A 13,969-nucleotide genomic window follows, 5' to 3' on the forward strand; every position below is an offset into this window, starting at 1 on the left:
ACATCAGTGTAAGAAAGAAAATGACTTAATGATTGGGTTAAAAATCTTTTGCAACCGGGTAGTCTCCAATTTTAACAAAATTGAAGGAAGACTAAATTGAGTAGCAGCTAATAGATCATTAAAATAATTTTATTAGTATATCCATATGTAATTTTTGGCATATAACTCAGAATGAATTTGACAGTTTGTTTGACATCTGTATTTATCAGGATGAGGTTTCTCAGCACTAGAAACCTCCTAGAAAATAGGAATAGGATTAATACTTAATGTTGTGCCATTTAATCAATAATTTATTTATTCACACATACCTTAACTAACTAAAGAACCCAATGTGCTCACCATTGAGATACATTTCTAATTAAATTTTATCCTTAATGCCAATAATTATCAAAATTGATACTATATATGTTGTTTTGATCAATTTATATGAACAATAATTTTAAAAATAGTTCAATCTAGATAACTCCTTAGAGCCTATGGTCATAGGAAATTTTAAAATCTGATGACATATTTTTGATGCATAGAAATATGATAAGATAATCAATAAAAGACTGCAAACCAGAAAGTTCTATTACATTATGATAAAACTAGGGGAAATTGAAATGGAAATATGAATTCAAGGAGAAAATGAATAATATTAATTTCTATCTGTTAAACTTTTAAAATTGAAAAATGAAAGTATCAAATTCTTAGGATATTAATATTTAATAAACATAATTAGATTATGTTTTAAAGAGTTGTATTATAGTGTCATTTTTAAATATTGATATTTAAATATACTGGAAATTATATATCCTTAACAACTACTTACACTTAGAATTTTTAAATCTAGATGTCAACATAATATATAATAGAGTATATCATTTTTCATATTCTTTTAGGGAGTACATGAAAAGAAATACTTAATGGCTACTGGCCTCATTTGTTCTCATTTATTTCTTGAGTAGGTTTCTTATCTTCCTGTCTAGATTACAAGTTCTCTTTGTATAAAAATTGTATCCTATTTCTTCCATTTTCACCAGAGATTCATGAAAAGGAGCAAGTAAGCAAAGTAACATGCTCATGAATTTTATGTGTGTTTTGCAAATATTGCTCAATTCTGCTCTTTGATCAGGAAAGTGTCTTCACCCCAAATATAATTTCTCCCCACCCCACCCCCACCTGCTATTGATGCCTGGCATTCCTTCAAATAGTGTCACAAATTTTAATTCCACATTTATTCAAAATGTATATATTCTTAGGAGACGTAACATTGATCTAGAATCATATTAGATTAAACTACTTCCTGAGAACAAGTTTTTGTGAAGGAGAGTGAGGACAGTCAGGAGATTTACATGTTGACTCCTTGACCTGATTGCAAACAAGCATCTTTTCTTTACTGAAGTGATCCTGAGGGGCCTGTTAGGTAGGACCTTATTGGAAAAGGTCAGTTTTCATTCCAATCCCAAAGAAAGGTAGTGCCAAAGAACACTCAAACTACCGCACAATTGCACTCATCTCACACACTAGTAAAGTAATGCTCAAAATTCTCTAAGCCAGGCTTCAACAATACATGAACCGTGAACTTGCAGATATTCAAGCTGGTTTTAGAAAAGGCAGAGGAACCAGAGATCAAATTGCCAGCATCCTCTGGATCATCAAAAAAGCAAGAGAGTTCCAGAAAAACATCTATTTCTGCTTTATTGACTATGGCAAAGCCTTTGACTGTGTGGATCACAATAAACTCTGGAAAATTCTGAAAGAGATGGGAGTACCAGACCACCTGACCTGCCTCTTGAGAAACCTGTATGCAGGTCAGGAAGCAACAGTTAGAACCAGACACGGAACAACAGACTGGTTCCAAATAGGAAAAGGAGTACATCAAGGCTGTATATTGTCACCCTGCTTATTTAAATTCTATGCAGAGTACATCATGAGAAACGCTGGGTTGGAAGAAGCACAAGCTGGAATCAAGATTGCCAGGAGAAATATCAGTAACCTCAGATATGCAGATGACACCACCCTTATGGCAGAAAGTGAAGAGGAACTAAAGAGCCTCTTGATGAAAGTGAAAGAGGAGAGTGAAAAAGTTGGCTTCAAGCTCAACATTCAGAAAACGAAGATCATGGCATCTGGTCCCATCACTTCATGGAAAATAGATGGAGAAACAGTGGAAACAGTGGCAGACTTTGTTTTGAGGGGCTCCAAAATCACTGCAGATTGTGACTGCAGCCATGAAATTAAAAGACGCTTACTCCTTGGAAGAAAAGTTATGACCGACCTAGCTGCTGCTGCTGCTTCTAAGTTGCTTCAGTCGTTTCCGACTCTGTGCGACCCCATAGATGGTAGCCCACCAGGCTCCGCTGTCCCTGGGATTTCCAGGCAAGAACACTGGAGTGGGTTGCCACTTCCTTCTCCAATGCATGAAAGTGAAAAGTGAAAGTGAAGTCGTTCAGTCGCGTCCGACTCGTCGCGACCCCATGGACTGCAGCCTACCAGGCTCCTCTGTCCATGTGATTTTCCAGACAAGAGTACTTGAGTGAGTTGCCATTGCCTTCTCCGGACCAACCTAGACAGCATATTAAAAAGCAGAGACATTATTTTACCAACAAAGGTCCGTCTAGTTAAGGCTATGGTTTTTCCAGTAGTCATGTATGGATGTGAGAGTTGGACTATAAAGAAAGCTGAGCGCCGAAGAATTGATGCTTTTGAATTGTGGTGTTGGAGAAGACTCTTGTGAGTCCCTTGGACTGCAAGGAGATCCAACCAGTCCATCCTAAAGGAGATCAGTCCTGAATATTCATTAGAAGGAGTGATGTTGAAGCTGAAACTCCAATACTCTGGCCACCTGAGGCAAAGAGCTGACTCATTGTAAAAGACCCTGATGCTGGGAAAGATTGAAGGCAGAAGGACAAGGGGATGACAGAGGATGAGATGGTTGGATGCCATCACCGACTCAATGGATATGAGTTTGAGTAAACTCCGGGAGTTGGTGATGAACAGGAGGCCTGGTGTGCTGCACTCTATGAGGTCACAAAGAGTCGGACATGAATGAGCAACTGAACTCAGTTTTAAATGATCAACCACATCAAAATCCTCATTTCTGGTAAAATATCACTCTTGAATAGAGTGCCTCCCAGTTCCTAGACTGACTGAGAAATGAAGAGTGACACATTGAGAGTGACACTGCTAGGCCTCCAATTTGCAATAAAACTGAGCAGTCACAACTGAACCTTCCTTTGGGAGAGTGAATGAGTTAAAACACATTTTCTGTTTCTAGTAACTCCGCATAATCAATGCCTTTTGGCTGCAAATTGTAGGGAAATTTAGGGAAGGTTTTAGTGCAGTGCCTAGAATGGAATGTGCATTCCATAGATCTTGGTCAAATAAATGGATTTTCAGGAAGGGAAAAGTACTCAAGTAATAATGGATAATAAATTAGACTGCCAATTAATCTGTAACCTGAGTCACTAAAGATGTGCACCCTTGATTCATTTTTCTCTGCAGCAAGTGAAAGGGAACTTTGCTAGGCTGCAGGCCTGCATCTCAGAACTCCGCATGCTGCAAAGAGAAGGTTGTTTCAGACCACAAGGCACTTCTCTGCAGCTGGCAATAGAGGATGGGCTGCAGCAGTTCAAACAGTACAGCAGACACATGAGCACAGGTGCAGCTCTGACCTACAGTTCCCTGGAGGTAAGAGATGCTGGCCTTAGGACACTAAGCTTTCTTCCCATTTAAGTCCATCGAAATCCTTCATTATTTGCCATCCTTCTGTTGTTCGCTGTTTCATTCACTTGAAGGTCATCACTAGGCACTCCATTGGGTATGTGAGTGAGTTAAAATACATTCAGTCTCTGTAACATCAGGCATCAAACAAATGAGTTTAAAAATAATTATGCTCTCATCCATATGCTTATTCACCAATCAAAATGTCTAAGTACAAAAGAAAATTGCATATATTTAATACTTGCCTTCCAGAGTTTGATGTTCAGCCTGAATTCAGATTGAGCAAGGAGAGACATTCAATGGAAGTACCACTGAGAAAAGAGCATATAAGCTCTCTGATACTTAGTACACATCTAACAAGTGGAATTTAAGGATTCTGTTTCCTTTGTTTCTTCATGAAATCAAAGCACTTTGAGCAAGAGGGATACTGCCTGTGATTCAAGCAATCTTAAAAGCTGAAACGCAGTGGGGGACTTCCCTGGCAGTCCAGTTGTTGAGACTCCGTGCTCCCAATGCAGGTGGTGTGGATTTAGTCTCCGGCTGGGGAATTAACATCCTACATGCTGTGGCATGGCCAAAAAAACACTGAAACAAGGATGGCTTCTCACTAGTCACTTTCTGGGATAGATTCAGTGTGTTTGGAAGGGTACTGTGATGATCTATCACACCAGACCTCTCCCACCAGAATCTGTCAAATAAAACTTGATTTGCAAGTTACAATTAAATCCTCTTCTGTGCTCTAAGACACTACTACCAATTTCTTCGATGTTTATCCTCTAGATCTAACCTCTTAACATTCTTCACTCTGTACATCAGCGAAAGAGGGCACAATGATTCTTTGTTTTATTTCCAGATTACCGTTCTGACTTCACAGCCTGGAAAAGAGGTGGTCAAACAGTTGGAGGAAGGATTGAAAGATACAGACCTAGTCAGGATCAGGAAGCTTCAGGTGGTTGAGATCACAAAGGGAGTCCTAGAATGTATGAACTCAGCATCCCCTGTTGAAGAGCCCAGCAATGAGGGTAAGGATTAAATGAAAAGGTTAAAAGAATGGGTAGAATTTTAATGAGTAGTCTTTTACAGCTGAGGAAGATTATTTTCCATGGTCTTTTTATATTCTTAAATGAAATAAATCCAACAGATTTCACTGTGGTCCAGAAAAGTGTTTCTAGGTGATAGAGTTTAGTTTTTAATCTTATTTTTAATTTTAGAAGCTATATATATATATTAGTGTAAAATCTGAAACATTATAGGTAAAGAAAGTTAAAAATTCCTTCCTCCTCAAGAGATTGGGGTATCCTTTGTAATGTTCTAACAAATAGATATATAGAAATACTTTATATTTTAATGGGATCATCACATACATAATAATCTGTAACCCTCTTTGTGTGTTGTACAGCTGTCTATGTTAGTATCTGTAGACATGCTTCATTTTTTACTGGATACATGATGTTTTTTACTTTCTGGTTGGACCATTGTTTGTTTGTTTAATTGCTTATTAGTGAATAACTTGGTTTATTACATTTTGCTGTATGAAGAGACTTACATGCAGGGCTGGCTTCACTGGGCCTATGACCAGTACAGTCATACAAGGCCCTGCATTTAAAAAGATCCCATGCTTAGAATTTAATGCTTTTGGGTAACCGTCTTAAAATTCTTGATAATTTTATTTTTGAATTTGTGCTTTGTAAGTGAAGTTTGATGGAACAATGGAACATGTGCCAGGGGGTTATATTCTCAGTTCATATGTGTCCTGCCTACCTTCTACCTCCCCAGAATGGGTTCTCAGTCACTAACTTTCCAGTCCTGATGGTCCTAGACTGCCTACCCCTACCAGTCACTACTGGCACCAGATCCTACACTTCTCTGAAGAGAAAATATTTAAACTGAGTTTTAAAATACAAGTAGGAATTAACCAAGCAGAGGGAGAGGAAAGGGAGACTCAAAAAGGAGACCAGGGGCATGAGAAAGCAAGATAAATCATTTTTCAGAGATAAACACATGGTTCCATGTCAGGAGCCTATCAGGCAGAGGCAGGAGTAAGGCTTTAGAGGTAGACAAAGGTTAGATGAAGAAAGGCCGTATATGCCATGTGCCCATTCTGAGACATTTGGATTTAATGCTGAAGCATTGGAAATTTATGAAAAGATTTTGGTCAGAAAGTCAAATAGAGATTCTCAAGTTATGGAATTTAAGATTTTTAACTGACTTTAACTTATCCAAAACTCAAGTTAAATTCACCCTCCAGCAGTTATATTGGCTTTCTCCAAGGTTATACACACCTGGAGGTGCTCACTGTTCTGATACCATTGATCTCTTCCTGGTACCACAAAAATAACCTCACTCTTCACTTCACACCCTAATTGGGTCAGGGACTTGGTAGCTAAGGGTGTGTTTCCCATCGAATTCTGACTCATGTGTATCCTTCCAGCATCATGGACCTCTGACATTGTGCCAGTTTTGGAAGAAGGGTAACCAGCCTTGCTGTGTGGTATATGATATCTTACCTACTATTCAGTTCAGTTCAGTCACTCAGTTGTGTCCAATTCTTTGCGACCCCATGAATCGCAGCACACCAGGCCTCCCTGTCCATCACCAACTCCCAGAGTTCACTCAGACTCACATCCATCAAGTCAGTGATGCCATCCAGCCATCTCATCCTCTGTCGTCCCCTTCTCCTCCTGCCCCCAATCCCTCCCAGCATCAGAGTCTTTTCCAATGAGTCAACTCTTCGCATGAGGTGGCCAAAGTACTGGAGTTTCAGCTTCAACATCATTCCTTCCAAAGAAATCCCAGGGCTGATCTCCTTTAGAATGGACTGGTTGGATCTCCTTGCAGTCCAAGGGACTCTCAAGAGTCTTCTCCAACACCACAGTTCAAAAGCATCAATTCTTTGGCGCTCAGCCTTCTTCACAATCCAACTCTCACATCCAAACATGACCACAGGAAAAACCATAGCCTTGACTAGACGGACCTTTGTTGGCAAAGTAGTGTCTCTGCTTTTTAATATGCTATCTAGGTTGGTCATAACTATTAACACTCTGCTTTTCTCAAGCCAATGTCCCCACTGACTATCCTATTTACATCCCTCCACTTGTAGTAATCTTTTCCTCTGAATTTCCTCTTATTTCCTCTGAATTCCTCCCCCTATCCTCTTCCAACCAAATCATCTTCATCCTTTAAGGCCTAATTGAGGTTCATGACTACTGTATTGATTTCCCTCTTCTTAAAAACAACCTCATAGCTTGTGGTCTGCACAATACAAGTTAGCGCTTAATTATATACCATATAGAATTATTTACCATTGCTTTATTGTGCTTCCCTAGTAACTCAAATGATAAAGATTATGCCTGCAATGCAGGAGACCCCAGTTTGATTCCTAGATCAGGGAGACCATCTGGAGAAGGGATAGGTTATCCACTCCAGTATTCTTGGTCTTCCTAGTGGCTCAGCTGGTAAAGAATGAACCTGCAATGCGGGAGACCTGGGTTCAATCCCTGTGTTGGGAAGATCCCCTGGAGAAGGGAAAGGCTATCCACTCCAGTATTCTGGCCTGGAGAATCCCATGGACTGTATAGTCCATGGGGTCACAAAGAGTCAAACACGACTGAGCAACTTTCGCTTTCTTTCTTTCTATTGTGTGATAATTTTGTCTTCTCACCTAAACTGTAAACTAGTTGATTTTTTTATCTGCATTAAATCTTAAGTTTTAAGCCTTGGCATTACAAATTTATCTTATTTATTTATGTGCCCCACTCTGTAAGTATCTCCTAAATTAGCAGTAAATATTTGTTAAATGATGACTGTGATACCTGTGGAGTCTGTTCTTGCTCTGCCCAGCGTCCCCTGCATCCCCTTTCTTTAGTAATGCCTCTACTTTCCTAGTCACAGAGTGGGCCATAACCCAGGTAAGGCAGTCATAGTTCTCCAGGCCAATAATCTAAGAGTCCCTCCCAGTGGGTTCTCAGACTGAATCTGTGAGAGAGAAGCTCCTTTTATTTCTCTTTGGCCATGAACAGATCAGGTACAGACTATGTCCTTTTCTCCCTTCAGTGACTAGAGAAAGGGGATACAGATCTCTCCAATCTTATACAAACTCTTTTAGAAATTAAAAAAGAAAGAAAGAAAGAAAAATGCCCTCCCCCTAGTCATGATATAAAGCCAAACAAGAACAATGGTAGCTGGATGGGAGGGGAGTTTGGGGGAGAATGGATACATGTTTCTGTATGGCTGAGTTCCTTAGCTGTTCACCTGAAACTCACAACATTGTTGATTGACTGTACCCAAATACAAAACAAAAAGTTAAAAAAAAAGAAAATTTCAAGCCAATCCACTCATGAAAATAGGTAAAACCATCTTAAATAATCTAATCATACCTAAAAAGAGAATACAGAGCTGATCAAGTTGAGTTTATCCCTGTAATGTAAAGTGATTTTGCATTAGAAATACATAAATATAAATTTAACCAAGGAGAAAAAAATTTATACTCTGAAAACTATAAGACATTCATGAAGGAGATTAAAGATGATACAAATAGGAGGAGGAGCCAAGATGGCGGAGGAGTAGGACGGGGAGAACACTTTCTCCCCCACAAATTCATCAAAAGAGCATTTAAACGTCGAGTAAATTCCACAAAACAACTTATGAATGCCGGCAGAGGACATCAGGCACCCAGAAAAGCAATCCAACTCTTCGAAAGGAGGTAGGAAAAAATATAAAAGACAAAAAAAGAGACAAAAGAGGGAGGGACGGAGTTCCGTCCCAGGAAGGGAGTCTTAAAAAAAAGAGAGAAGTTTCCAAACACCAGGAAACCTTCTCACTGCCGAATCTGTGCCGAGCTTTGGAAGCACAGAGGGCAACATAACAGGAAGAAAAAATAAATAAACAATTAAAACTCGAAGATTGCGAGTCCTACGGTAACTCCCCCAGCGGAGAAGCAGTGCAGACGCCTGCACGCGCCATTAGCAAGCGGGGGCTGGGCAGGGAGGCGCAGCTGCATCGCTTAGAGTAAGATTCTGGCCTGAATACCCTGAGCACTATCTGAGCGAAATAATTTGGGCTAGCAATCCAGACTGTGGGATATCTACCACGCGAAAAGTCAGCCCCAACCTAAGACACCGCCAGGCCCGCGCACGGAACAAAGAATTGAACAGAGATAGCCGGCTGCAGACCTTCCCCCTCCGGTGACAGGCAGCCAGAGCCGGAAGGGGGCAATCGAAGCCCCAGAGAGACATTATCTATAAAACTGTAAGCAGGCTTCTTTGCTAACTAAAACTTTTTGGGGGTCTGGACGATTAACATCTGCCTGAGAAGGTGCGCCGGTTTTACACCCAGATAACCGAGTGGCGGGGAGGCGATAAGTCGCAGCATTGGCGCTCGCCAAACACCTCATCACTTGAGCTGCTCGGACCTGGGAAGAGCACAAAACTCAGGCCCAACTGAGTCTGCGCCTCTGAGGACTACCCGAGTGCCTGAACCTGAGCGGCTTGGACCTGGGAGGTACATGCAACCCAGGGCCAGCCTCGGATTGTTCCCGGCGGAACAACCTAGAGCCCGAGCAGTGTGGGCAGGGAGGCTACATGCGCCGTGAGCGGGGGCAGACCCAGTGTGGCTGAGGCATTGCGAGCGCACGCCAGTGTTATTTGTTTGCAGCATCCCTCCCTCCCTCCCCACAGCGCGACTGAACAAAGAGAAGAAATACAGCTCCACCCATCAGAACACCGACACAAGCTTCACTAACCAGGAAACCTTGACAAGCCACCTGTACAAACCCACACACAGCGAGGAAAAGCCACAATAAAGAGAACTCCACAAACTGCCAGAATACAGAAAGGACACCCCAAACTCAGCAATTTAAACAAGATGAAGAAACAGAGGAATAGTCAGCAGATAAAGGAACAGGATAAACGCCCACCAAACCAAACAAAAGAGGAAGAGATAGGGAATCTACCTGATAAAGAATTCCGAATAATGATAGTGAAATTGATCCAAAATCTTGAAATTAAAATGGAATCACAGATAAATAGCTTGGAGACAAGGATTGAGAAGATGCAAGAAAGGTTTAACAAGGACCTAGAAGAAATAAAAAAGAGTCAATATATAATGAATAATGCAATAAATGAAATTAAAAACACCCTGGAGGCAACAAATAGTAGAATAACAGAGGCGGAAGATAGGATTAGTGAATTAGAAGATAGAATGGTAGAAATAAACGAATCAGAGAGAATAAAAGAAAAACGAATTAAAAGAAATGAGGACAATCTCAGAGACCTCCAGGACAATATTAAACGCTACAACATTCGAATCATAGGGGTTCCAGAAGAAGAAGACAAAAAGAAAGACCATGAGAAAATACTTGAGGAGATAATAGTTGAAAACTTCCCTAAACTGGGGAAGGAAATAATCACCCAAGTCCAAGAAACCCAGAGAATCCCAAACAGGATAAACCCAAGGCGAAACACCCCAAGACACATATTAATCAAATTAACAAAGATCAAACACAAAGAACAAATATTAAAAGCAGCAAGGGAAAAACAACAAATAACACACAAGGGAATTCCCATAAGGATAACAGCTGATCTTTCAATAGAAACTCTTCAAGCCAGGAGGGAATGGCAAGACATACTTAAAATGATGAAAGAAAATAACCTACAGCCCAGATTATTGTACCCAGCAAGGATTTCATTCAAGTATGAAGGAGAAATCAAAAGCTTCTCAGACAAGCAAAAGCTGAGAGAATTCTGCACCACCAAACCAGCTCTCCAACAAATACTAAAGGATATTCTCTAGACAGGAAACACAAAAATGGTGTATAAATTCGAACCCCAAACAGTAAAGTAAATGGCAACGGGATCATACTTATCAGTAATTACCTTAAACGTAAATGGGTTGAATGCCCCAACCAAAAGACAAAGACTGGCTGAATGGATACAAAAACAAGACCCCTACATATGTTGTCTACAGGAGACCCACCTCAAAACAGGGGACACATACAGACTGAAAGTGAAGGGCTGGAAAAAGATTTTCCATGCAAATAGGGACCAAAAGAAAGCAGGAGTAGCAATACTCATATCAGATAAAATAGACTTTAAAACAAAGGCTGTGAAAAGAGACAAAGAAGGTCACTACATAATGATCAAAGGATCAATCCAAGAAGAAGATATAACAATTATAAATATATATGCACCCAACACGGGAGCACCGCAGTATGTAAGACAAATGCTAACAAGTATGAAAGGAAAAATTAACAATAACACAATAATAGTGGGAGACTTTAATACCCCACTCACACCTATGGATAGATCAACTAAACAGAAAATTAACAAGGAAACACAAACTTTAAACAATACAATAGACCAGTTAGACCTAATTGATATCTATAGGACATTTCATCCCAAAACAATGAATTTCACCTTTTTCTCAAGCGCACATGGAACCTTCTCCAGGATAGATCACATCCTGGGCCATAAAGCTAGCCTTGGTAAATTCAAAAAAATAGAAATCATTCCAAGCATCTTTTCTGACCACAATGCAGTAAGATTAGATCTCAATTACAGGAGAAAAACTATTAAAAATTCCAACATATGGAGGATGAACAACACCCTGCTGAATAACCAACAAATCACAGAAGAAATCAAAAAAGAAATCAAAATTTGCATAGAAACGAATGAAAATGAAAACACAACAACCCAAAACCTGTGGGACACTTTAAAAGCAGTCCTAAGGGGAAAGTTCATAGCAATACAGGCACACCTCAAGAAACAAGAAAAAAGTCAAATAAATAACCTAACTCTACACCTAAAGCAACTAGAAAAGGAAGAAATGAAGAACCCCAGGGTTAGTAGAAGGAAAGAAATCTTAAAAATTAGAGCAGAAATAAATGCAAAAGAAACAAAAGAGACCATAGCAAAAATCAACAAAACCAAAAGCTGGTTCTTTGAAAGGATAAATAAAATTGATAAACCATTAGCCAGATTCATCAAGAAACAAAGGGAGAAAAATCAAATCAATAAAATTAGAAACGAAAATGGAGAGATCACAACAGACAACACAGAAATACAAAGGATCATAAGAGACTATTATCAACAATTATATGCCAATAAAATGGACAACGAGGAAGAAATGGACAAATTCTTAGAAAAGTACAACTTTCCAAAACTCGACCAGGAAGAAATAGAAAACCTTAACAGACCCATCACAAGCACGGAAATTGAAACTGTAATCAAAAATCTTCCAGCAAACAAAAGCCCAGGTCCAGACGGCTTCACAGCTGAATTCTACCAAAAATTTAGAGAAGAGCTAACACCTATCCTGCTCAAACTCTTCCAGAAAATTGCAGAGGAAGGTAAACTTCCAAACTCATTCTATGAGGCCACCATCACCCTAATACCAAAACCTGACAAAGATCCCACAAAAAAAGAAAACTACAGGCCAATATCACTGATGAACATAGATGCAAAAATCCTAAACAAAATTCTAGCAATCAGAATCCAACAACACATAAAAGATCATACACCATGACCAAGTGGGCTTTATCCCAGGGATGCAAGGATTCTTCAATATCCGCAAATCAATCAATGAAAAAAAAAAAAAAAAATTCTAGCATACAGGTATGTTGTGTCCAAAAATACACACACACACACACACACACACACACACACACACACATATTTAAAGCAATGTGCTTTACTCAACTTAACTTCTATATTTTTACTTAGCATTTGTCTTGTTACTTTAAATTTTCTTTCCTTAATAAATGTATTCATTTAACTGAAAAAAAAAAAAAAAGATGATACAAATAAATGGAAAGATATCCTATGTTCATGGATTAGAATTAATGTTGTTAAACTATCCATACCGCCCTGTGAAGTCGCTTCAGTCGTGTCCAACTCTGTGCGAACCCAGAGACGGCAGCCCACCAGGCTCTGCCGTCCCTGGGATTCTCCAGGCAAGAACACTGGAGTGGGTTGCCATTTCCTTCTCCAGTGCATGAAAGTGAAAAGTGAAAGGGAAGTCACTCAGTCGTGTCCGACTCTTAGCAACCCCATGGACTGCAATCCTCCAGACTTCTCCATCCATTAAATTTTCCAGGCAAAAGTACTGGAGTGGGGTGCCATTGCCTTCTCTGTCCATACTGCCCAAAGCAATCTATACATTTAATGCAATCAGTATCAAAATACTCATGACATTTTTCACAGAACTAGAAAAAATAATCTTAAAACTTGTATGGAACCACAAAAGACACCAAATAGCCAAAGCAATCTTGAGAAAAAAGAAAAAAACTAGAGGCATCACACTGCCTTACATCAGACTATACTACAAAGCTACAGTAATCAAAAAAGTATGGTTCTGGCACAAAAACAGACACATAGATCAATGGAACAGAATAAAGAGCCCAGAAATAAACCCACATACTTATGGTCAATTAATCTACAACAAAGAAGGAAAAATACATGTTGGAGAAAAGACAGTATCTTCAATAACTGGTATTGGAAAAACAGCACAGCTATGCATAAAAGAATTAAATTAGAACATCTTCTCACATGATATACAAAAATAAACTCAAAATGAATTAAAAACCTAAATGTAAAACTGGAAGCCATAAAAATCCTAGAAGAAAATATAGGTAAAACAATTTGACATAAATCATAGCAATATTTTTTTACATCTATCTCTTAAAGCAATGGAAACAAAAGCAAAAATAAATAAATGGGATCTACTTAAACTTAAGAGCTTTTGCACAGTGAAAGAAACCATCAATAAGATGAAAAGACAACCTACTAAATGGGAGGAGATATTTATAAAGTCATTTGATAAGTGGTTAATATCCAAAATATATAAAGAGCTCATACAACTGAATATAAAAAAAAAAAAAACAATTAAAAATGGGTGGAAGACCTGAATAGACATTTTTTCCAAAGAAGACATATAGATGGTCAACAGGCACATAAAAGGATGCTCAGCATCACTAATTATCAGGAAATGCAAATCAAAACCACAATGAGCTATCACCTCACACCTATCAGAATAGCTATCATCAAAAGATAGCAAATAATAAATGCTCACAAGGATATGGAGAAAGGGAACTCTAGTACACTGTTGGTGGGAATGTAAATTGATGTAGCTACTATGGGCTTCCCTGGTGGCTCGGACGGTAAAGTGTCTGTCTGCAATGCAGGAGACCCGGATTCAATCCCTGGGTTGGGAAGATCCCCTGGAGAAGGAAATGGCAGCCCACTCCAGCCTGGAAAATCCCAGGGACGGT

The 13,969-nt window shown here is 39.3% G+C and overlaps 1 protein-coding gene across 2 annotated transcripts in view; it reads left to right on the top strand.

Moving 5' to 3' along the window:
- The window catches only part of M1AP (meiosis 1 associated protein), a 94,727-nt gene that overhangs the window by 26,008 nt on the left and 54,750 nt on the right, over window positions 1–13,969 (top strand). For both annotated transcript variants that reach the window (XR_003513289.1, XM_027554805.1), the window contains exons 3-4: window positions 3,487–3,672; window positions 4,559–4,727. Coding sequence is in view for 1 of the 2 variants with exons in the window: in XM_027554805.1 (XP_027410606.1) it covers window positions 3,487–3,672; window positions 4,559–4,727 (355 nt within the window). In the remaining variant the exon portion in view is untranslated. The remainder of the gene's footprint in view (window positions 1–3,486; window positions 3,673–4,558; window positions 4,728–13,969) is intronic.

Source organism: Bos indicus x Bos taurus, chromosome 11 (assembly GCF_003369695.1).
Source record: "Bos indicus x Bos taurus breed Angus x Brahman F1 hybrid chromosome 11, Bos_hybrid_MaternalHap_v2.0, whole genome shotgun sequence".
Lineage (NCBI taxonomy): Eukaryota > Metazoa > Chordata > Mammalia > Artiodactyla > Bovidae > Bos > Bos indicus x Bos taurus.